The following is a 26,554-nucleotide window of genomic DNA, read 5'->3' as shown; positions in this document are numbered from 1 at the left end:
GTGCGTTTCAGGTTCGAACTGTAATCTCTTCCCTCTGTCCAATGCACTTACCAAAATTTGACACCAAACTGTTAATGTCAGCTGATGAACAAAGCAATTTCACCTCACCAACAACCTCGAGGAACGCCCAGGCTGATGAACACCAAGAGTTTCCGTTCTTGGGTTGAGAATTTGTTGAAAACCCTAAGAAGAGCTCTCTCGACAAAACAAAAATGTTTATCCATAGAATGATAGAAAATGAAGCTCCAAAACTCTTTTATTTCAGCCCTAATCCTAATTTTGAATTAGGATATCATTTGCTCCTTTATATTATCCAGCACATCTTATAAGTTGTTGTCTAGGGAAATGGGCCCCTTTAATATAATTTATTTTGTTACAAAGTAATCATAATATTACTTTATAATACTACATGGCCCTTTTTATTATAATTTATTCTATGATAAAATAATCATAAAATTATTTTACAATATTAGTTTATGTAATTCTTAGCTTAGAAAGTATTCAATATTTCCTTATTACTTAATAAATTCCAATCCGGAGCATAGAACTAGATTCGGTCTGAAGTGGTGTGGTCACTACTGCTGTCTGAAGTCCACTGGCAGTTACTCCTTATTTTTGGGAACTTGCCCTAAAAAATAGGAACATTGCTCAAAATACTGGAAAATCCAGAGGTCCCTTCTCTATTTCATGGTCCCCTGGATGGTCCTCTAATCAACTGCCAGTTCTCCTTAAAAAGTAGATCTCCTTGTAAGAATTTGCCTTAGGGCAAAATAACACCAAGATCAAGAAGCTCAAGCACTAGCACAATATGGATCAATAATGTATGATCATAATAACAATAATGAGAATATCATATGTACATACACACTAGAAGTGCTTGTATATAAAGGCATCTAGAATGACTAGGAGTTAGCAAAGTGATAAGTCTCACAACTAAGCACATGTCCACCAAGAGTGGATTATCCTCCATTGAGCACATAAGTTTGTGCGATGATGAGAGGATAAGCTTACATAGGTGTATCTCTTAAAGAGATGTTGTAGACACCATGTGCTCAATTGGAGTGTGAACAATTATGTTGTCTACATGATGACTCAGATGATTATGCAAACTCCTGTGTTGTCAACAAGACAACTCATATAACTACGTATACTCCTAGGTGTCTATATGATAACTAATAAAATAATGCATTTAACCTAAGTAAACTTAAGTAAAGTGTAATAATAATTAATTATTTACACTAACACCCCCCCTTAAGTGCAACTTAGGGGAATGCACTTAAGCTCACAAAAGCTATGATGAAAATGCATGATGGGTCCCGGCTACTAGGCCATGTTAGGTAACCCATGTACAAATACAATGTTCTATAATACGATGCAATGCAATGCAATCTCTCTGAAAATGGAGAAAGAGAGAAAACCTCATGGGAAAAACCCTCTCCCAAAAAGAGAGATAAGTACAACAAAGAAAAGAAGAGTCGTGTGATCCCCCCTGGTGAAATATCCCAAACCCCCAAGAGATCTCACAAATGAAGATACTTGAGCTCAGTGAAGGGTTTGGTGAAGATATCTGCAACTTGCTCTGTTGTAGGACAATATTGCAATGCAATGACGTACTCATGTATCAACTCTCTGATGTAGTGTATATGAACCTCAATAAGCTTGGTTTGTTGATGCTGAATTGGATGTTTTGAGATCTCAATAGCACTTTGATCATCACAATGATTGACTGTGGGTTTAGGTATGTCAAATCCAAACTCCTTCAGAATATATTGTAACCAAATAGCCTCTATAGCTGCAGTGACAGCTCCTCGATACTCAACCTCAGTTGAAGAAAGAGCAATAGTATTTTGTTTCTTACTCTGCCAACAAATGGGGTCGGAACCAAGATGAAACATGTAACCTGAAGTAGACTTGTGAGGATCAAGATCCCTTGCATAGTCTGAGTCTATATAACCAACCAACTCTAGTCCAATACCTATTGCATGGTGTACCCATGTGTATGTGTACCCTGTATGTAGTGCAAGATGTGTTTGGCGGCCTTCCAATGAAGCTCATGTGGCTCTTGCATGAAGCGAGAAACCATGCTATCTGCAAAAGCTATGTTAGGGCGTGTATGTGTCAAGTAGACGAGACTTCCAACCAACTGTCTGTACAATGTAGCATCAACAAGTGGAGTGGAACACTTTGTCTCTAACTTAACACTTGAAAGAAAGGGAGTAGGTGCAGGCTTGCAGTCACTCATGCGAAAGTGAGAAAGTAAATCAAGAGCATACTTGGGTTGTGAAAGTGTGATCCTTGTTGAATACTATGTGATCTCAATACCAAGGAAATAATGAAGTAAACCCAAGTTTGTCATAGCAAATCTGTCCTGCAAAGAAGTCTTGACACTGGCAATGATAGATGAAGTACTTCTTGTAATGATCAAGTCATCTACATAAAGCACGAATATCAAGTGTGAGTCATCCCTTTGAAGAATGTAGACATTCGAATCTAAATGACACTTGGTGAATCCTGTTGAGAGTAGGAAGGAATCCATCTTGGCATACCAAGCCCTAGGAGCCTACTTAAGGCTATAGATAGACTTTTGCAACTTGCAAACCAAAGTAGAATCCTGAATGAAACCCTGTGGCTGCTCCATATAAATCTCTTCAAGAAGATCACCATTCAAGAATGCACTCTTCACATCCATTTGATGAACAACCCAACCATGAGTTGCAGCGATTGCTAGTGTCAAATGAATGGAGTTCATCTTAGCTACTGGTGCAAAGGTCTCAGTATAGTCAATACCAGGAACCTGTGAGAAACCTTTGGCAACAAGTCTAGCCTTATCCACACTTCCATCCGCTGCAAACTTGGTCCGATGGATCCACTTACGCCAAACCGACTTTCTTCCCTTAGGAAGAGGAACTAAGTCCCAAGTTTTGTTTTTCATTAAAGAGTTATATTCTTCCTCCATGGCCTTGTCCCATTCAGGAACCCATGATGCTTCCTTAAATGATTGTGGATCAAAAGCAATGGCAATATATGCATGTGGAAATGATTTGTGTTGTGACCTTGTCCTCCTAGTATCTAAAGGATTCCCCACCAATGAACCTGCTGAATCAAGTGTTTGTTGTGCCGAATGAGGTCTAGTAGAAGAAGAAGAAGGAATATCCTCAACTGTTTGTGGACCCTGCGAAGGTGGTGTCTTGCGAGTCAAAGTTGACAGAATATCATCTTCCAAGTCACTATCATCACTATCATCACTTTCCATGAAGGAGGAAGGAGGAGTTGAAGGAGCCAAACTTGGACAAGTCTCTTCAAAGTGAACACTCATCTCAAAGAAAATTTCATGTGTCTCTGGATCCATGAGTTTGTATGCCTTAATGTGGTCAAGATATCCGACAGATATACAAGGTTTGCTTTGAGGTTCCAATGCCTTCCATTTTTGTGGAGGTATCCTTGCCCATGCTGGACAACCAAAAACTTTGAAGTGTTTCACACTTGGTTTTCTTCCACACCAAGCCTCAAAAGGTGTAATTCCATCCAAGGCCTTATGGGGACTTTTTTTTGGGATGTAATTGGCACAACACATGGCTTTTGCCCAAAAAACTTGATCTAGAGACTTATGTTGTAGCATACAAGTGGTCATCTTTTTAAGGGTTCTATTCTTCCTTTCAGCAACACCATTTTGCTATGGAGTGTATGCAACTGAATGTTGAAGATCAGTACCCTCATGAGTACAAAAGTCTGTAAGCCTTGAGTTCACATATTCCCTTCCATTATCTGTTCGTAGAATCTTGATGGCTTTCCCTGATTGCTTCTCAACTTGAGCTTTGAAGATGATAAACTTATCAAATACTTCACTCTTATGAGCAAGAAAGAAGACCCAAGTGTAGTGTGAAAAGTCATCAATGAAGGTGAGAACATAGCAAGCCTTTCCAAATGATGGTACTGGAAAATGGGCCAGCTACATCACTATGAACCATTTCAAGAACAGCAGTAGCTCTCCAAGACTTCCCTTTGTCAAACTTCTCTTTGGGATGCTTGCCTGCTTCACAACCTGGACATACACCCTCTGAATACTTGACTTGAGGTGGACCTATGACCATATCCTTGTTGCTAAGTTTGTTGAAGGTAGCAGTAATTGAGATGTCCAAACCTCTCGTGCCATAGTTTACTTTGTGAATTTGAGTGGGTCAACAAGGCAAGGGAAGTGGACTTAGGCACAAAATGAGAAAAAGAATAAAGTTTTTTTATCATGATTAGCCTTTCCAATTGCCACCATAGAATCATCCTTTAGATTTTTGACCACAACTAAATCAGGAAGGAACTCCATTTTGTTGCCACATCCATAGTGAGTTATTTGGTAGATTGTAAAAGGGTTGGTGCTAAGGTTGGGAACATGAAACACATCCTTGAAGACTCCATTGTCCAACTCAACATGCCCTTTTCCTTCAACTTCCACTTGTGTGTCATTTCCCACATAGATGTACGGTACATGTGATGGTTTCAAAGAGGAAAAATGCTCCCTTGAAGCACCCATATGATGTGTAGCTCCTGAATCAAGAACCCATTTCTCAGAATTGTTTGTACTTGCTAGCAAAGCTTGTCCCTCACCTTTTGAAGTGGTTGAAGATCCCTTATCTTTATAGGCATTTGGTACATCAATTTTATGTTTCCTCATTAAGTTTAGCAACTCATCAATTTATTTATCCTTACACTCATTTTCATCATGACCATTCTTCTTACAATAAGCACAAGTTCTCTTCTCCCTTTTGTTGAAGTTGTTCCCCTTATTATTTTTGGAAAAAGACTTGCCTTGTTGTGAAGAAGTTTGTTGTGTAGAGGAAGATTGATGTGTAGAGGAAGATTGTTGTGTGTTGTCTTGTGGCTTAGCCTTCCAGTGCTTTTGCTTCTTGTTGGAATTTTTACCATCTTGATTCCCTTGATTAGCTACCAAGGCTTTGGTCTTGGAAGACTGGAGAATTTCCATACTAACTTTTCTTGTTCTAAGACCAACATTCCTAAAAATGACTCGAATGAAGGCTTAGCGAAGGCACTTCCCATTGTTAAATTGTGAGTATTATAACTGGAAACAAAAGTAGCATATTCAGGAGGAAGATGAGTCATCACGTGTTTGATCAACTTTCCATCCTTGATGGGTTCACCACAATCCTTAAGTTGTGCCCTATACATGTCTACTTGGGTAAGATATTCTTTGATGGTGTTGAAATTCCTAGGATCCAATTTGTGAAGATTGTCCTCAATGGTGTAGGCCATATCTTCATCTACTATCCCGTACAATGCTTCAAGTTTATCCCAAACTTCTATTGGATTGTTAATGTTCTTGATGTGATATTTGACAGGATCTGAGATATTCTTTAACAAGGTTCCTAGGGCCATTTCTTGTTTTGATGCCCAGTCTTCTTTATGAGACTCATCAACATCATCATTAGGTTTCTTTGTTGTACCAGTTACATAATGCAGTAAACCTTTTTCAACCAATGGTTCCTTTATCTTTTCTTTACAAGTAGCATAATTATGTGGTGTTAACTTAGAAAAAAAACCCATAATGCAAAAGAAAGAGCACAATATCAAGGCGACACAAGAACACAAGACACCCCCCCCCTTTTTACTCAATCAAAGAACACCCCCCTGCCCCCCAAAACAAATGCTTTAGGCACTTTATATGTAGTGCAATTACAATAGGCCACTTATCAAAATGGACAAAAGTGAACTTTTGATTTTGCTTTTTACAAGCTCCTCTTGGAGTTCAAATTTGGTACTTAGCAATGTAACTCAGATTTACAACAATTTTGAAGTTTAATAAAAAAGATACAATGCAAAAAAGGACCTATTTCTGAAAGTGGTGTTTCTGTCTGCACAAGCCTATAATTTGATTGCAGATTTGGAAAGTAGACGAAAAATTATGCACTTCAAAAAAAAAATGAACCCTGAATATGTGTCCAGATGAGCCCGTATGGAGCATTTCAAATTGTAAAATGTAGGATTGGATAGGTACAGTCGCCAAAAACTGAATGTTTTGCAAATCTGTGCACCAAAACTAGAAAATACCAACATTATTGAAAAATTCAGGAAATTCTAGCCCAAATAAAAAAAAATTGTACCTGATTTGGAGTCCGGATGACTAAGATATGGCCTCGCGAAGTTGGATTGTCAAATCAAAATTGCATATGGTGAGGGGTTTGCTCAAGAAACTGCTAGGTTAAATTTGATGTCCAAATGGCCATCGCGGCAGTATAATTTTGCCTGCTTGTGACGGTCAAACAACCATCAATTTTAAGGCAGCAAAATGGTGATGCTAGCAAAAAAGTCAGTCCGGCTGATGTGGTAGTACGACTGATGACATGTCAATTGATTGTGCGAATCTGTACGACTGACTGTGTAGGTGACGTGGCTATACAGATCTTGATGTCGTAGAGCCGTATAGGTGATGTGTCGCTGACATGGCAAACTCGTGGTAGTACGTGGCTGCTGATGTGGCCCTACTGACGTGTTTGGGGGCTAAGTTGGCACCTGTCATGGCGACAGAGGTGGCTGTTGATGTGTCTGCCGGGAAGGACTAATGTGGCGCTAGCGGGAGTGTACGTTGATTTGACTTGGGAGACGACGTGGATTGGCAGAAGAGGCGGGTGTGACTGGCGGCGTTGGGAGGAGGTAGCCGGCAGAGGAGGAAGACGACGGAGGGGTCGGCATTGGTCGCCGGTAGGGAAGAAAAAGCTAGTGGGTGATGTGGGAATTAATCCCACATGCACCATGAAACAAGGTGCCGAGTTCTTTAAAAGAAATGAGCCACAAACTGTTAAGTGGCTTGGATGCCGCTGGGTTATTGATTTGTCGTGTGCTGAATGTGGTTGCCGGTTTGTTGCGTAGAAGTCTGCCGGTTATGTGATTTGCCAGGTGGGATGGAATATGCTGGCGGCATAAGAAATATTCTCTACAAGTAAATTGATTTGACCACTTGGTTTGCCTGCAATAAAAGCTCCTCTACAGGCCTAATAGGCCAAAATTTTTCGTAGATGCAAATCCGAAAAAATTGCAGACAAATTATAGAGACGCAAATAAAAAAAAAATGCAGATCTAATACCAATTTCGCAAATCGGGCCTTCGGGTTCCAGTTTGCTAAATTTTTTTGCCTCAAATTTGACTATGGCCTAGGGTAGGCAAATTTATAGTCAAAATTCACCAAATCGATGCTCCGGACGCAATGGTGAGGTCCACTTTGGCTCTAGACACTCCCAATAATTGCAGATACTCCAGATTTGAATCGCGGCCCTCCGAAAGGTGAAGCAAAAGTGGTCTCCAATGGCTATGTGAAGAGATCTCCTATCGCTCTGATACCATGTAAGAATTTGCCTTAGGGCAAAATAACACCAAGATCAAGAAGCTCAAGCACTAGCACAATATGGATCAATAGTGCATGATCATAATAACAATAATGAGAATATCATATGTACATACACACTAGAAGTGCTAGTATATAAAGGCATCTAGAATTATTATGAGTTAGCAAAGTGATAAGCCTTACAACAAAGCACATGTCCACCAAGAGTGGATTATCCTCCATTGAGCACAGGAGTTTGTGCGATGATGAGAGGATAAGCTTACATAGGTGTATCTCGTAAAGAGATGTTGTAGACACCATATGCTCAATTGGAGTGCGAGCAACTGTGTTGTCTATATGACAACTCAGATGATTATGCCAACTCCTATGTTGTCAACAAGACAACTCATATAACTACGCATACTCCTAGGTGTCTATATGATAACTAATAAAATAATTCATTTAACCTAAGCAAATATAAGTAAAGTGTAATAATAATTAATTATTTACACTAACACTCCTCTTAAAGTAGGAATTGACATGGTAATCCTTAAAATGATTCACAGAGTCCCTGCAACACTCTGCGAATCCCCAAGTGGGTCGCCCAACCATCCCGTTGGTCTATGGGAACTCAGGTGATAGGCCGACTTGTTACTCATCTCCTGTCGCCTAGAAAGGGGACATTACATTTTCACCAATCAAATACAAAGGAGAGATCATTCCAAGGGTTTAATCTTAACTTTATCATTTCAGCATTCATTCAGCCATCACATGCCAATATATCAAATCAGCAATTATTAAATCATCCCTCATGAATTCATCAAAGGCAATTGTTGAATCATCCATTTGTCATCACTTGGGAATAAAGGATTCGAACATACAAAATCAGTTGGTTATACAAACATCCATTGTTACAACATCAACTATTCAAGCGTTAAACACTCTATTATCAAATTTTTCAACTATCAGTCATTAAGACATCAATCTGTGAAGCATCAATCCCTCCAAGTATCATTTAAGCATCCACTTATCAATCATAGTTAGTACTTATGAATGTAAAAGGTTTGGGTGCATGGGGTGGGATAAGCTTTGGAAGGACATGGTGTTTTCCTACCCTTTGGCAAGCTAGAGTCAAGGTCCTTGTCATTGTCACCAGATGGAGTCTAGGCTCACAAGGCGAGAAAGGGTTGGAAGGAAGAGTTCTATTCCTACCTTTGACAAACTAGCAATGGGGTCCTTGGTTTTTTCGCTGCTGAGTTAAATATTAGGTCTTTGAACTCAGCAGATTTGCAATGTGCCTATGGAAACTTTATGATTTGTTTAATTGAGGACTATGCTATGATTCATTGTTTTAAGTATTATTGATCTCGATAAGACAGTTTGAAGGAGAATAATTGCAGAAAATCGAGATAAGTTCTATTTTCTAAATCACTCATAGAACTATAAGCTGAAAAGATTGCAAAATTAAGGAATATCCAAAAACAGGATACTACAACTACAATGAATGAACACTAAAGTTCAAGCTTCTCATCAGGGATCTCACAGATTTGTTCTTGATTTTCAACTTTTGTTTTGTTTTGACTGAGTTTTCAATATAAAAATTCATCAAATCTTCCATGATTTGACCATATCCTCCTTTGTCGCCAAATAGGGTCCTTGTTTGCACTCAACCTAATGAATGTCTCAGCACCAGATATCCTAGTAGTTTTCTCTTCTTTTGCAATGATTCCTAGTAGTTTCCTCCTCTTTTGCAATGATTAGCAATAGGTTAGAATTATTTTCATTTTTCTATTTTATAATTCGTAACCATCATTCTATGCGGAAATTTGTAATAGTAAAATATCTAGTAGCTAGGTTGTTTGCATAAGATTAACTTTTAATTTGTTTTGCTTTTTGTTACCAATATTGATTTTCAAATTTTCATCCGACAAATAAGAGAACTTGTAATATCTTTATTTTTTTTAAATTTTAGTATAGTCTATGCCCATAAACCATTTAATCTTTCTTTACAAATTTGCAGCTTCTTTTTTCAGAGATTATTGTCAGTATTCTGCTGAATTTGATCTCTGTCTGCTGCATTGCACAGATCTGCATCAATTTGTCAACCAAATAAACTTTTCTAGTTGACGTGGCATCTTTCCTCCATCTAGTTGTTTCATGAACTTGTTGAACACTTTATTTTTTGTGAAAGCATTATTCTAATCTCTTCTTGTCAATGAGAATTTGTGCTATAAGAGGAAAAACTTGAAACTTTTTTTGGAACATAACTCGTGTTTCTGAAAATATTCAGGGCACTCCAAAGATTCAAGGATTTTTTTTAAGGGATTTAGTTGGTTTCCCTTCATTTGAATATTAGCCTTAATCCACGTAGGTATAAAAGACATAAAAATGAAAGGAAGAAAAGAAGAGAACTAAAAAGAAACAGCAACAAACAATTTCTCACCATCTATGTTTCTTTATCTTGACAGGTATGATATTGACATTACAGATATGCAATTGCTTTTTTAATAACTTGGAATCCGTGCATGTTTTGAGACCCTTTCTTTATTGATTTTAGATAACTTGTGCCTTTGTTAAGAACATCTTTAGATCTCTGAAAACTTGCATTTGTGGCTGCAGTTTGCTCTGACATTCCTTTTTCTAATGGAAAATTATGTTAAATTTGCATCTTATGTCAGGCCAAAATAGATGCGATTTCAGGCACAAAGCGTGCAATAACAATAAAATCAAGTTCAAGATATCCATCAACATCTTCAGATGTAGAAGATTTTCGTCCACTTTTTGGGGGTAAGTTTGGAGGAGTTCGTACTGAGTTTCCTGTGGCAACATTGTCATTGAATGGCGGGCTCAGTCGGGTGCGGTTTAAACCTTTATATTAAAAGTCAAAAGTTGCTTTGATCTTGTATAATGTGCATCACTGATTATATTCTCATTTTGAACATTCAAATCTCCAGGAATCTGGAGAAGATGGGACTCTGGAGCTTTTCCGGTTTTTTTCAGAGACAAGTCATGAATATCTCAGGAATGATAAAAATAGAAATGTATGTTTTGAAAGGTTTTCGCTGTTGCGTATTTATTTCCTTATGTCCTTTCTAGAATAATTTACAAACATTTAATGTATCTCTAAAGTGCATTTTAGAAGATTATGAGCATAGAACATCTTGAAAATACATCCTTACATGCCTTTAAGCTTATTTGCTTTGCAGTTAAATTATACTATTTCAGAGTGGTAATCTTGGGAATTAATATTCTCCGTGTTGTAACAATTTTAATCAGTTGATTTCTTAAGAAGCTCCCATTGGCAGAAAAGCTTTGTTGAAGCAGGTGCAGCTTGTGTTTAACATGATAAGTCATGTCATCAAGTTTGACTTTCTTATTACCCGAACATTATTGAGATGGACAAGGGAGACCGCTGGAAAACATGCTGAGCCTTATTTTCTATATGCATCCCCAACAACCAACTCTTCAATCATACTCTTGATCTCAGTATCTCGTGTCTGTGCATGTTATAATTATTGGGAAAATGTTTGGGTGAGAGAGATCCTAGCTGTTTTACATAAACAAAGTAATTAGAAACTTGCATTGTTGTTTGAGATCCAATTATCTCTCTATAGGCGCTGCGTACAGGATTCTTTGATTAGTAAAATTCTATATCAGAATGCTTTGCCTTTCAGGTTCGGGCCATCTTTGATTTGATCTAGTTTCTCCATCGGCTTTAGGACTTCGCGTATTCCACTAGTGTTAGATGCAGATACTCTTTCTTACCTCCAAGGCTGTGCTGGGTTCTGATTGTGCAGTCAGGTCTCATTGTTGGCTCACCCATCCCTCTACTCTTCTTGGTTTGGTTGGGATTGTGATGGACCACCTTCCATCCTCCTGTTCTCCTTGGATGCTGAATGAGCACATTAGGAACGACATCTACAAACAATACATTACCACAACATGGAGTAATCCCACCAGTGGCCCCATCCGAGGATGGCTTTCTACGCGAAGCACTACATGGATATTTAGGACGGTACTTTTGTGTGCCCTTGGTACCTCACTCGACATTGGACTCATGCTCTCCACAACTCTTTGAGAACTTTTAGGGTGGGCGGCTCCCATCGATTACGTATTCAGACCGACTACCGGATTGATAGGGAGGATAGGATTTGTTGCCTTTGTACCCTTGGGATGGCGGAGACGGAGGCTCACTTTGTTTTCATTGCCCCATCTACTATGAGATCAGGGGAAGGTTTTACTGTTTGTTAAGGGAGTGTGGGTCTCTTTCTTCATTCTTTAGGTACACTGATCAATAGAGTCTTACCCTCTACCTTTTGGAGGCCATGTGACTTCGGAATCACACTCTCTAACTTCAGTTCCCGTCGAGCCAAACATCAAACCAGCTCATCACCTCCTCCTTCTCACCCGGGTTTCCTACCCAGGGGATTAAGCGGATGCTCGAGCTTCCTTCGGGTCACACCAGATTTGTACAGCCTCACAAGGGGGTCACTCGTTAGCGTCACTCTATCTCTAGCAATTCTTAGAGATGGTCCAGGGCTCACCCTCGTCTTGGACAGTATCCTAAGGTTCTAGAGTACTTCTCACTTTTGACGAGTATCTATTATTTTCTTTCTCTGCTATTTTGTTCTTTTGCTCGTTCTTTCCGTACACACCGTTTGGTGTTCCTGTTGGTGGAGGTTGCCTAGTTGTATGTTTTTTCAGTCCTCTAGACCCTTGTGGTCTCTTGTTGGACATTAATAAATTTATCTTGTCTTAACTACTAGTTGGAATCACTTATCAATCTATTTTCTACTTTAGGCATTGGAATTTTCTTTTTTGTATAACACAAGTAAATCTCTGCAATTTTTTGATTGCTGTCCACCTCCCTGCTAGTACAGTTTGGATAACCCATTATCTGTGTCTTTTAAATCCCCTAATAAACAACCCAACACCTCCTTATGAAGACTTGTTTTTAAATCTTCTTTGTTATTTTAAACATTTACATGTTAAAATCTCTAAGACTTGCATCAGAAAGTTGAGCCATAGAACTTGGATCTCCGATAGAGAAATCCTCACTCTAGATAATATTTGGTCCTCTCATAACATACATAGGTTTTTTCCTAAGTTACTAATTCGGATGTGGATTCTAAAGTGGATTTCGGAAGTAGATACAGGATACGGGGAATTTTTTTTTTGGATGCGGATGCGGGAGGAAACGTGTGTATATATATATATATAATATATGCAAAGAAATGCAAGAAATATACAAAAACAAATCATTTGATAGTATGACTATGAATCTATGATTCTTAACCCTTTATCAAATTCAAGATATTTCAAAATTCATATGATATCTCAATATCAATATGCGCTTGTCCAACATTAGCGTTTAGTCTTAGACAATAAGTTCAAATAGGTCATGTTCAAGATTCCAACAAAATAAAAACATAGTTAATGATTGAAGATTCAATCAATCAAAGCTTGACCCTAATCATAGGGATTCGCAAGAAAATCCACATTCTCATCATCATCTCCAACTGCTGAAAGATTATTTGAACCAAACATGGTTACACTTATGCTAGATGCACCACGTGCCACACTATCATCATCACCGTCTCCAACTGTAATAAGATCATGAAGTGTTGCATCCAAATCTGCACACTTAGGGGCTACATCCCAAAGCTTTGTTTCCCCTTCCTTGTAATGATCATTCTTACGTGACAAAAGACTCAAGTTGGTGTGGACAAAGACTAAGTCCTCAACTTTCTTGGAGCCCAACCGGTTGCGCTTCATTGAATGGATAAAGGAGTATGTACTCCAATTCCTTTCAGTAGCAGAAGAACTAGCAACCTAGATAGTTGTCACAAAACATACAAATGAAAAGAAAATTAATTTTAAAGAATGTGTGAAACACTAAATTCTAGAATGCAGGTGTAAACATAAAAGTTTAAAATAAATTTACAAAACAAAATAAAAAACTTACTTGTGAGAGGACCTTGATTGCAAGAGGTTGAAGATTCTTGAAATGTTGACCATACATGTACCACCATGTGATAGCTCCCATTCTATTTTGGTCCTTTAGGGCAAATGGAGAATGCCTTAACCCCGAAACAAACAACCCAAATTCTTCCCTCACTTTTTCATGCATTTCTTCCAGTGGGAAGAGTCTTGTAAGAGCTTTGTGGCACCCCTCAACAACCTCCTTATCCGCAAATGGTGCAACTCTACTAGACATACCAACTACCTCCTCATTATAGTACGTAGGAGATAAAGCATATGCAAGGAGGTGTAATGGGGTAGTCATCTTATTCTAGCGATGGTGGATAATTGCTTGCACTTGTTTGCATGGGGCTTCGCATTGTGTGGGATCACTCTCATGTGCTTGTATAGAATGTTTTACCTTCTCATCCATGGTATCCATGCCATCATACACATCCCCCAAGCAAGGTGTATCTATATCAGCAAAACAAAGCATAGTCATGATGGGCTCATTGAAATCCAATACATATGCCACATGAGCCCACCAACTCTCATTCAAGATCAAATCTCTGATCCTTTGCGCTCTTTCTGAATTTGAGATCTTCCATACACCCCATTGATTACTAATGACCATTTGGCTTAATGCAACTTTTACCTTGAGGAGTCGTCTCATAACAATTGTATGAGATGCAAAATGGGTCTCAACAACCTAAGCAAGTTAACAATATGTCAATTGAAAATATAATTATAAATTTTAATTCTTAACTAAATTACAAATCCATGAAACTTAGTAATTTAAAAAAATCAGTTAACCTTCAACAACTCCAATTTGTAGTATGTTCTAAAAATGGATTGTGACATGTGGTGGTTGGTCACAAACATCTGTATGTCCTCCTCCTCTTTGTATATTTTCTTCACCCACTCTACTTTAGTGCCAATCTTCTGCATGATCAAGTTCAGGGAGTGAATAGTGCATGGGGTCTAAAAAAAATGCTCATACCGACTCTCAACTAAAGCACCCGCACCCTTGCAATTTTTGGCGTTGTCTGTGACCACCTGTACCACATTCTCACTACCCACCATCTCGTTGGCCTTGATGAGAATTCTAGAAATGAATTCGGAATACTTCACTTGCCCCTCACAATCAATAGCCTTCAAAAACATTGCCCCTTTGGGGGAAATTGCAATCACATTAATTAGTGGCCGGTTTCTTGTATCCTTCCAACCATCTGACACAATAGTTAGACCCAAAGTTTTCCAAGATTTTTTAATTGGTTGAAGGTCTTTCTCTATATGTGTCTTCTCTTGTTGCAATAGAGTTGTATGCACCTTTTCACAACCCAGGCTTCTGTAGTCAGTTGGTGATTCTTTGATTGCTGCCACCATTTCCTTCCAATATGGTGATCTCACCAAGTTGAAAGGAAGCCCATTCACATAGAGGCAACGTGCAATAACTTCATTGGCGCAGTCTCTTGCCTCCAATTTAAATGCGGTGTGCAATGGGCCTCTTTTGCGGGTTGAAATTCCGACTTCTTCCTCATCCTCTCCTGGCACAGGTACTTCCAAGAATGGGTGTTGGGAGGATGCAATTGGTTCAGTGGGTGCATATAGCTTGCTCTTTGAGGAAGGACTTTGATAGTGTCTTTTTTTTAATCTATTGATCAATACATTAGCAACTTCTTGTTCTCTTACAGATGAAAGTATTTTTGCACTAGTCATCCCAGTACCATTTTTGCCTTTGCACATTCCAAATCCTTTGCCAGCAAGGCTCGTAAAATGAAGCTTCACTCGGGAATATGAGCTATTGAAAGGTTTTCCTTTTTTTCTTTGATAATAATTGCACTTCCAATAGTATGAGCCACCTTTTGAAATGTGTGATATCTGTGTTGTATGTCTCCACAAAGGAGAACCTATATCAATTTTGAAACTATCAATCCCTTCCCCTCTTTGGCCGCCCACTGAACTTTGACTAGCACTACCACTGGTATCCATTCTTGCCTAGTCTTTTACAACCTATTCTATAAGAAAATAAATAAATTTTAATTAGGTCCTAACAACTATGAACAACATGCATACAAGTGGAAATAAGTGAGAAAAAACTACTAAAATAAATACCCAAAGTTGCTTCTACATATCTTTAAAAAAAAAAAACTTGAAAAAAATCTTCAAGAACTTGAAAAAAATCATCAAAAACTCCAAAAAATTCATCAAAATACTCAAGAATGGGATTGATCACTTACCTTGAATGATTTAAACTCCTTTGAGAAAGCTATTTCTTCCTCTTCGATCGATCCTTTTCGAAAATGCTGAACTTGGCTTCACAATGACAATGAAAACTAGAGACCAAATGAGAAGTAGCTATAGGTGCAATCAAAGTTCCAAAATGAGTTGTGAATGCTTCAATATTCACCTTTAGGGTCGTTTTAGGGTTTCATAGCCAAAAGAATCCTAAAAATGCAATTACAACTAATGTTTAATGGGCAACTTAAGTGTTTTAAAATGTTCTTAATTGTCTTTTGTTCACTTTTCCGGCTGCTGGGCTTGCAGATGCCTCCGGAAGCCCTGCAGATGCTGGCTAGAAGCCAGCGGCTGGCTTCTGGCCAGCATCCACAAGGCTTTCGGAAGCATCCTGCATCCATCCGCATCCGATGCGGAAGCCTCTACCTTTCCATATGAATCGGTATCCTTGGTTTTTTTTCCCGTAGATTGAGGCTTTGACATCCAAGGAAGTTTTGCTGGAATCTTACAAATATTTTATTATTTTTTGCCCATAATATCAGCTTCTGGCTCAAAGGCCAAGAGAGTGTTTTGCATAGTAATTGGTCACATTTTGAATGCTGAAATCTGCTACCAAACAAAAGTTTAAACAAATTCAAAAAAATACTAGAACCTGAAATGCCTGAAATGAAAGGATGGATATTGGTCTTCTTTCATACCTTTGGTTTAGAGAAAACATATCTAATCTTTTTAGACATTATGATAGCACACAGCTCAACATTGTTTGGATTGTCTTGTATTATTCCTTGTAAGTGCCACGACGTTGTCATGTCATATAAATACCCCTCCCATATTTTGTTTTTGAATATGATTTTTGATAAATGTATAGATGCAGTAACTTTAATTTTAAAATTTTAGATCCATAATAAACATAGGATTATGATATAGGAGGGCCTTTGGTAAATATAATTAATGTGAAGTCTAATTTCATGACAAATTCTTCACCTATAAACAAATATCTACTTTTAATCTGCCACCACTTTTTGTGTCTTAATATTAGTAGCATTCACTATTGGGAATCAATGACTCAATGGACCTAGAGTGTGAAAATTAGAGTGTTCCACTACCTATTGGGGACGGGGGGTGATGGTGTTGGGGGTGGGGTCGGACAGAGGGGGGCTGGCAGCAGGGGGTAGGGTGAGGCAGTGCATTATAAGTTATAACTATATATTTTTCTTATAGCACTTGAAATGCTTGTTATGAAAACATGTAGAAGTAGTAAAATAGCAAAATTGCAAATACTAAATATAGATACTTGAACATTGAATATTGATAGAATATTTAAATTCTAAATAAAATTTCAATTTGACAAATGAAATTGTTGAATTGGGAGTGGAAGATTTCTATTATATCGATAATATCATAAGGATGATTGCATTGAGTAGCACAATATCAAAACAACTACAAAATGCCAAAATGTAGTGAAGGCATCCTCTGATCATCCCACAAGGAAAACTACTCATCATTGAAAATTAGTAAGGTGGGTATAAAAACATCAACTTGATTCAACACAATTTCCCCATCAATTTATTTATTTTTTAATAAATCTGAAAGCAAGTGTTGTGGCAGCAGCCCCTAGTGGGGTCAAGGGGCAATGCTCCTTGCAGGGTCCTGGGTCCTGGGGTAGCACCACTCAGCAGCCCCCGTCACCAAGCACATTTTACCTCTTGCGTTGCCTTTGGATTCTTCATTTTTGAAACAATTTTCTCCCAAAATTGACATGTGATGCTTGGGTGGCGGTGGTGGCTAGGTGGTGCTTGGGCGAATGCCCTGTCCCTATCTGCGTCCCCCTGTCCTAGGGACATCCCCATCTTAGGAAAGTGGGATCGAGGGCTGGGACGCGTCCTTTGTAACACTGGAGAATTATAAATGACTCAATCTCCCTTACAAACTAAGAAACATATTTAAAATTTGAAGCAGCTGCTATCTATAATATCCTGAGATTTGTTTCTGGAAAAATTGTGTAGCTAGGTTATTTGTCTCTATTTGGGCCATATTACGCGGCTCTTTATTTTATGAACTCAAACCAACAGAGTCTTAAAGAGAAACATAAGCTAATATCAAAAACTATTTTACCACTAAACCAGGCATTGAGCCTGCAATTGTGGGTATATTTTCTTCTATGGTTGGACACAAAGAGTCTTGCTAAAGTCTGTCAGTTGATCCAATCCAGCTTGTTTCCTCTGTCACTAGACACCTAAACTTTGAATGTTTTTGATGATTCAGAAAATACTGTAATTGATGTTTGCTTATCTAAGATGGAACTATTATCTGGTTATCTGTTTTATGAAACACAATATCACAGGGATTAAGGGAAACCCTAGCATAAATTTCCTCTGCTTAAACAGTTGTATGGAACTGAAAATAAGATGTAAGCTGTAATTTCCTTGTTGACTTGATTGTCCAAACTGTGACTGGCAAGCTTGGACTTGGCAATAACTTGGTAGGGCGAAATTTTTTAACAACTCAGGACTCAGTGGAAATTTGGCAGTAATTTGATAAATTTATCGAATGTTTGAAAATACATATATTTTTATAATATTCTTAAAAAACATATATATTGAATTTGTAAAACTTTATATTGATCCCCATCATATATCAATCAATTTTTTTGTTTATTTCATATCATGGACCTAAAAACAAATTCAACCTTTTGAATACACATGAACTTCAAGTTTTGGTGTCAATGAAAATTGTATATTATAAATTTTGTCCATGATTAAAATTCAGAAAGTTTGTTTCCGTTGTGCAGGTGTTGCTGAAGTAGATGTTATAGCTGCGGTATTCACAATGGGTGCATCAGTCATATTGATAGGATCAAGCTGTGTATGTGAGGACATTGCCTTTTCTGGGTGACCAACCTTGCTTTCTACTTGCTCATATGCTGCCACTTCTACTTACCTTTTAGTTCTCTCTCTCTCTCTCTCTCCCCCCAAATCAGCAAACTCATCATCAATTAACAATGGATCCACATCAACATTATCAGGCTCAAGTATCAATACACTCCAATTTGAATATGGACTGAAGTCATCAAGGTTGAGTGCTTCTTGCGAATCTTGCTCTCATACCTTCTTTTCAAGTAACCAAAGCTTGTACCACATATAGGGAAGGTCATTCAAGTGTTTTCGAGTCAAAATCACTCTTTTTGTGCTTTCAAGTAGAAGTATTGCAAAGCTGAGATAAAATGCGAATGACAATCTCTTGAAAGTTAGGTGTTGTGGCACCACAAGTTTCCCACCACAAATCTGCAATGATAACAATTATCATTTATCGCTTAGTAAGTATTTTAATAAACTTTAAAGTTAAAAAAATGCTAAAATAAAGCTAAATACAGTTTTTTCAAGGTTACTTGGAGACAAGGAGACATGGAGACTGGGTACTTGGAGACAGCAATTTCTTAATATAATTTAATAATTTCCAAGAAATATAATAACATAGAGCTTTGAAAACAAGAACATTAGAAAAGTTTAAGTTTGAAAATTAAAACCATTGAATCAAAATATGATATGTCAAACTTGAACTTCAAATGAGAAAATACTAATAGTAATTTCATTTAATATAGTGTCAAATGGTTCAAAACTCATACTACATATCTGATTTCTGAGTATCATACATGACCATATCAGATTATCATTACATATTGAAATTCAAAAAATTGTAGTTTGATGCTGAATTGCTGATATTCAGACAAAAAATTGTGAACATAATTCAGAATTCTATCTAGTATCATCTTCTCATCCATCTCAAGGTCTTCTGCTACTATGCTGCCTAGATAATCATAACTCTCCAATCCAACTTCCTTTGATTGTAGTACAACTGGGTGTATTCCATTAAGGCCATTTAGTTCAACCACTTCTTCCGCCATGGTTGCAGCTTCTCCATCAAGTGAAGTTGGTCCCATTTTACTGGACCCTCTATGTATTAAAGATCAACATGAGAAAGAAGGCGAAGTGAGCAATCAATGTACACCAAGTACTCCTCTTTCTTTGACCCTAATCAGTTCCTCTTCAATTAATGAATAAAACTAGAGTACTCCAATTTCTCTCACTAGTTGAAGAGCCATCCATGAGTCCACCATCCCCTCCTTCCCCCACTGCACCTCTCCCTCCCACTGCCTGACACACTCTAGATCTGATCCCATGAACCTTTGGTTTGATGATGATTGTAAATCCCTCTACTGCTTGGTTTGCACCACCTTTTCCACCCAAGCTCCCTTATTTCACCTGTTGAGGATCTCCTACTACCGCATCTTCCATCATAAGAAGCGTTTATTTTACTTTTCTCAGTGTAGATCCCTCAGCGCATCGCTCCTATAGTCCCCCATGCTTTTTGGCATACTCTTTTCCCCCGACACCCCTGCCTCCTCCTCCACCTTAGATATTGATGCGTTGGTCTCACACACTTCACCCTCCTTGACATCCCTGACCAGCCACCCATTGCCATATCTTTACCTTCACCAACATTTATGAGGTTGTTAGATCAATGAGTAGTAGTAGAGTGGCTGATGAGGAAGCGTTTCAGATGGAAATGTCAAAGCTAGGCATCTCGGTCTTGGGGTCTTTCTTATTTATGCTCTTTAACAAAGTGGTTTGTATTGGTTTTCCCCTTTCTTGGTCATGACACATCATCTATCCGATTCACAAAATTGGGCTAACTTCGGATTCCGGTAACTATAGGACCATCATTATTGGGCACACCTTTGCCAAGTTATATGCTACTGTTTTTGTCTTGCATACCATTATTTCAAGAGAGCTTGATAGACTACATTGTCGTGTGAGGGGTTAGGTGGGTTTACAAGACAGACTTTCAAACTATGGACCACATTCTGACTCTTTGTGCTATCATTGAGGAGGCTTGACACCTTTCAATGAATGTTAAATGTTGCTTTGTGGACTTCCACAAAGCTTGCAACTCTGTTCCTTGGTCTTGTTTCAGAGACTGAGAGATATCGAGAATCCTGAGATCCTTTGGACCACCAGTTTGAGATTCTACGAATGTGTGGTGGGTTGGTTCTAAACTCCCTAGGGTTTTTGAAGCCACATCCATAGTACTATTGGGGTGAAGCAGGGCTGCCCGCTCTCCTCTACTTTATTCAACATCTATATTGACGAGTGATTTATTGTTGGGACTTCCCTCTCCCTAGTAATGATTCTTACCTTTTCCAGGTTATGATCTCCAACCTTATTTTTGCAAATGATGTGGTTCTTCTGGCCTCCTCCCTTGAGGGCCTTCAACGTCTCTTGGATGGCTTGGCCTCCTTTTGTGATTCAAGACAACTTATTGTCAACCTGTGTAAAGCTTAGGTCATGGTCTTCAATTGTTTGATGACATCCCATTTACACTTCTTCTTCCAGGGGGCAAAGATCTAGAACTTATGTACTTACCACCTATTTGGGCATTAGATTCTTGGGACCCCATTTCAGTATGAGAGCCACCATGCAACCGCAAGTGAATAAGGGACTCGATTCCCTTGCTTTGCTTGAGGGACACAATGGCTACACCCATGTGTGACAACAACAAAACTTTATCACGTGATGACGCTCATCATGGCTATGCCCAGAGGGTGAATTACCGAAGAGCTAAGTCATAGATTCTCTCACATAACACCCACCATGGCTACTCCTAGAGGGTGGAATAAGGATTTTCACCTCAAATATCTCTCGTAGAGAAGAATGCATTAACAAGCGTATACTTCTTTGCAGAGAAAAATGCATTAACAAGGCAATTCATCTTAGGCTTCTCTTGTTAATGTTTGGTAGCTTTAGTCGGATAAGCCTATGAATACATATGATTATATATGAGATATAATTCATATATACTTGTTATATTTGAGATATGAGTTTATTGTTATGTGATATATATATGTATATATATAATGGGATATATATTAGTATATGAGAAATTATATATTGTTATTATATTAGAGAATTTAATACAATGATATATATATATATATATATAATTATCATTATGTTAATGAATAGACATGTCCCTTCATGGGACATGTCTACTCTTGATCCTTTCTCTAATATAAATATAAGATCGTTGTCTTTGGAAAGAATATACCAAGAAGGCAATTCAATTACATCTGCAGCGATCATATTAAATCAACATGGTATCAAAGCTAGACTGCAAATGTAACAAAAGAAATGAAAACCAATAATTTTGAAAATGGGAAGGATCTATATGAAGATATATGGACATTGATTGAACTGTAGGGGAATGGATTTCCTTTTGTAATTGATAGCAGTCAACTCAAGACGTCACATGGACATTACTGACAATGTATTTCTACGTATCAATAAGCAAGGAATTATGTATGATGGACAATAATTTCATCTGAGACAATAATTATGATATCATTTATTCCATCATATTTTTCAGAGCTTTCCCACCTTATTTTGAAGGTTGTAGTTATATAATTCTATAATAGCAAGCAAGAGGACTCACTGCTAAGAAGGGCATGAACCAAGTAATGTGATGTGGGGGGAAAATACCCAGTGTAGATTATATGGTCTTTGGGAAGCTAGAAAAGTCAACGAGTCATTACCAAAACTGATATATTTAGCGAGCAAAATAAGTAGATTGTTGACATTTGGTTATGATCAATGACCGATTGAAGTTGTATCACTAAAAAATATTTTTTAAAAGCAAGAGTATTTCCCAAGTCTCTTAATAAGTCTTGCTATGAATTTCCCCATCACCCCAAAGGTACCCGGGCCCACCATTTGAGACTCTTGTAGTTCATGCTAATGGATTTGGAGGCTTCAATTACTCTGTGGAGACCATCGATATGATCTACATGGAAAAAGTGGCATTTGACGATGATGAGTACATTGTCCGTAGTGAGAACATTTCCTTTAGTGCAGACAATGTCTTGCATGGTTGCTTGATCCGAAACTCAGAATGCGGTGATCCATTTATCTCAACTATCAAGTTAAGACGTCTTAAGCAAGGCATGTTTGATGGGGCTAAACTAGGAATGATCCATTTATCTCGTGGCCATCAAAGCTATTCATATGTTGCCATCGAACGTGGCGAAGAGTTAACTGTCTGCATGAAATCAGCGGGTCCCCATAAAAATAGCCATTTTGGATTTCATATAAATTAGAATATTTGGTGTACATGAGCCTTGACAAGACGTCTACAGTCAATAGGAAGAACGGTTAACATGTAGATTGATGTTAAGTATCGGGATTGAGTAGTCAATACTCTTTCGAAGTGCAAAAGCAAAGACACAATCAAGGGCAGTCCCAACGGGATAGGAGAAAATATATTAAGGTGATGTGATGTGTACAATGAGATTCGGAGGTGTACATAATTTCTAACATTTATTTCATAATATATGGGCGTATATATAAAAGCATGCAATGCGTGGGTATAAGGTATTTCTCATTTCTAATATTTATTTCATAAATATGTGTTTACATTTAAAATATATGTATATATATATGTATGTATATGTAAATGTATATATTTTTAATATCATGAAATACTTATTATAATCGAAAATATAAAATAAAGAGTTATTTTATAATTATGTTATTAGTAATAGGCATGACTTAAATTATTAATATTCTATACAAGCATCTGCCTTGATCTTTTCCTTCGAGAATGTTATTGCAGGAAGAGGGAGCTTGAGATTTAGAGGGAGCCTGACATTTCATTAGAGGTAACCTTGAAAGAGAAGGAGCCAATACAGGATATGATTCAATCAACCTTTGGTGATTACTGTCATATTGATTCAGAGGGAGTAGACCATGTGAAGATGAATTCTCCAAATGATCAATAAATTGTAGCAGTCAAGAAGATTGTGATTCATGAATATACCTTATGACTGTGATTTTAATGGGCCTTCCCCCTATGTACATCATGAAGAAATGATGATTTTCAAATGATGTCACTTGTATTTGCAGAAGTTATTGAAAGGTGATGATCTTACAATAACTTAATTTTCTATTATGATGGATATCTTATGATGTCTATGCAGATCATGATAGATTATACCTTGCATGGTGGATGTTTATATGGTAGCATTATGAGAATGCATGTGTACATACCTTATAAACATTTTTGAGCATATGGTGAATGTTATGCGAATTGATGTGCTAGAGGCCATTACATAGAGTACGTGGCGAATATCATACAACTTGATATTCTGGAGGCCATTACTCACTGTAATTGGTGAGCATCTTGCATCTCATTCTGGAGACCACTACTCAAAGAGTATTTGGTGAATATAATAGATTGATTTTTTGTAGACCAATACTCAAATTTGATATCAAAATGGTGAATATCATATGTTGATATTTTGTAGACCATTACCTTATTGAGTACATGGTGATTATCAAGTGTTGATATTTTGAAGACCATTACTCAAAGTATTCGTTGAATATCATTTATTCTGAAGGCCAATACTCATGGTATCAAATGTGATATCAAAATGGTGGATATCTTCTGATCAAAGATATCCTTAAAATTTGTCATGCCTAATTTTACCAATGGTCTAATATATGTTTTGTGTTTATCCTTCCTAGCTAAGAGGGAGTTTTGATGTTTGGTACCTTTAGTCGAATAAGCCTATGAATATATATGATTATATATGAGATATAATTCATATATACTTGTTATATTTGAGATATGAGTTTATTATTATGTGAGAAATTATATATTGTTATTATATTAGAGAATTTAATACAATGATATATATAATTATCATTATGTTAATGAATGGATGGGACATGTCTACTATTGATCCTTTCTCTCATATAAATATAAGATCTTTGTCTTTGGAAAGAATATACCAAGAAGGCAATTCAATTACATCTGCAGCAATCCTATTAAAATCAACATCTCTTGCGAAGAAGAATGCATTAACAAGGGCTTTCTCCTCAAATTTCTCCACTATGGAGAAAAATGCATTAGGGCACATAAAAGATCTTTTGGAAAACTGAGACTCTCTCAACATGGGCAACATTCTCATAGCTTTGATTATCATAATACTAGGAAATGGATGCAATGTTTGAACAAACAATGATCTTTAGAAGCCACCTCGCTACTTGAGTTTGTTTATATCCCGTGCAAAGAACTTGACACTTTCCCTTTGGCACACAAGCTCCCCCTGAATCTCATTTTTTCCTCTTCGAAGAAACAAATCACAATGAGAAATTGAATAGTATCTTCCTCTTTACTGATGTTAAGAGACACTAATTTAGTCCCATGGCTGCAAGCAGTATCTCTATGTTCATTTCTACATCTTGCATGATTTCGTATTTATTATCTCATCATCTTGTTGTTTCTTGATCCGTCCTGCAAGCATTTCTAGAGAGACTAATAATAGATCATAGAACAAAATTATCCTGAAGAGAAATATATAGATCAATGCTAAAAGCTTACATGATTTATTATTCCCCATGTTATTGCATGAATAAAATCATTGAACAGTATTCAAAGGTATAATCATAAAATAATAATCTCTTTGTTGTTGATCAATTTAGCAAAATTCTTTTAGATTTTGATTGTCATATCCCTTACAGTTCAACTAACTTGACTACTATGACAATGGGTGCCCATATCTTATCCAAGAATAGCTTAGAGAATCTCATAGCCACAGACATCCATCAATTTATACAATCACATATGCTTGTACCTAAAAAACTACACATCATTGTGATCCTTTTCCAATTTATACAATACTAATATTACTCGATGATAGATCACATGCATATCCAATTGTATTACTCTCTAGCATTACTCGCGATACTCAAAAAAGGTTATCATCAAGAAAATAATGATTCCATTGGTCTACAAACTGATCACAACAAACTGCAACTATGCTTGCAAATATACTCTTCTAATAGAAATTGCAAACATAAACCCTAGCGATTACAATACCAACAAATTCTTTTGCAAAAATCCTCCAAAAAAACTTACATCAGGGAACCAAATGCTACAACAAGCACATTGAAAAGATCACAATACGTATGCTGGTTACCATCACATGTATGTAGAAAATAAGAAGACCATATACAAGGAAAAACAAATGTATCCATGCAACAACAGAAACATCTCAATCTAAATGACAAAGACAACAATCACTATCTTGAGTAATAATTACTACCGTCACTTTGATCCTGACGTTACTTAAACTTGGCTCTGATGCCATGTTAATGTTTTAGACATAGTTACACCACCCTGGGGGACGGGGGGATGATGGAATGGCTGAACAAATTTCTAGGATGGGGGGACACAATGGCCTTAATTTGGGGACGACATGGGGACGGTAGCAGGGGACGAGAGGGATTGTATATACTATAGATATGGTACTTAAAATGCTAGTTATGAAAATATGTATTGCAATATAAGATATAAAGATTAAAAGAGTAAATACTTGAATATTGCATTGAATTGGAACATCCAACATTGAACATAAATAGTTGAATCAGTAAATAGACAACAGCGAAAGGTCCCCCCATCCTCGATGGAGGTGATGAAATCTGGTGGCGCCGCTAGGGATAGGGGGACTGAGTCCCCAAGTCCCCAATGCGTCCTTGTCTCTTGGACTGTGGGGCGAAAAGGGGGGGGGACATGTCCTCGCGTTTCTATGGAACTTTTAAACCGGGAATCAAAATAGGCAACAAAACATTAGAACAAAAAAAATAATGAACACTACGACACAACAATTTATCTTGTGAAAACCTTCCAACTTGAGGGGAAAAACATAACCATAGACTAAAATCACTTTTTATGAAAATCAAAAGTCTGAAATACAATATGCACAAACACCGGGCCCAAAACTGATGTAATATTCGAAAAACACAATATCAATCTTTATTACCTATGAATTACTCCTGAAAAATATATAAAATTGCCTTGACCCTTCATTATCTTGCCATTACAATGTGAAGACCTCTTCGTTGTCTTGACCTTTCCTTGACTCTTCAATGTCTTGACTCTTCAATATCCATGTATGGTCTCTTCATTAGCCAA

General features: G+C 37.4%; 1 protein-coding gene across 3 annotated transcripts in view; it reads left to right on the top strand.

Annotated features, from left to right (window-relative positions):
* LOC149575274 (uncharacterized) overlaps positions 1–26,554 on the top strand; it is a 277,364-nt gene that overhangs the window by 2,438 nt on the left and 248,372 nt on the right. For all 3 annotated transcript variants that reach the window (XM_089815065.1, XM_089815067.1, XM_089815066.1), the window contains 2 exons: positions 10,006–10,182; positions 10,282–10,368. In XM_089815065.1, coding sequence (XP_089671191.1) covers positions 10,006–10,182; positions 10,282–10,368 — 264 coding nt within the window. The remainder of the gene's footprint in view (positions 1–10,005; positions 10,183–10,281; positions 10,369–26,554) is intronic.

Source organism: Cupressus sempervirens, chromosome 2 (assembly GCF_028749045.1).
Source record: "Cupressus sempervirens isolate cs-2001-9-10 chromosome 2, ASM2874904v1, whole genome shotgun sequence".
NCBI lineage: Eukaryota > Viridiplantae > Streptophyta > Pinopsida > Cupressales > Cupressaceae > Cupressus > Cupressus sempervirens.
Note: the sequence above shows the minus strand (reverse complement) of the source record. Positions and strands in the feature narration are given on the sequence as shown.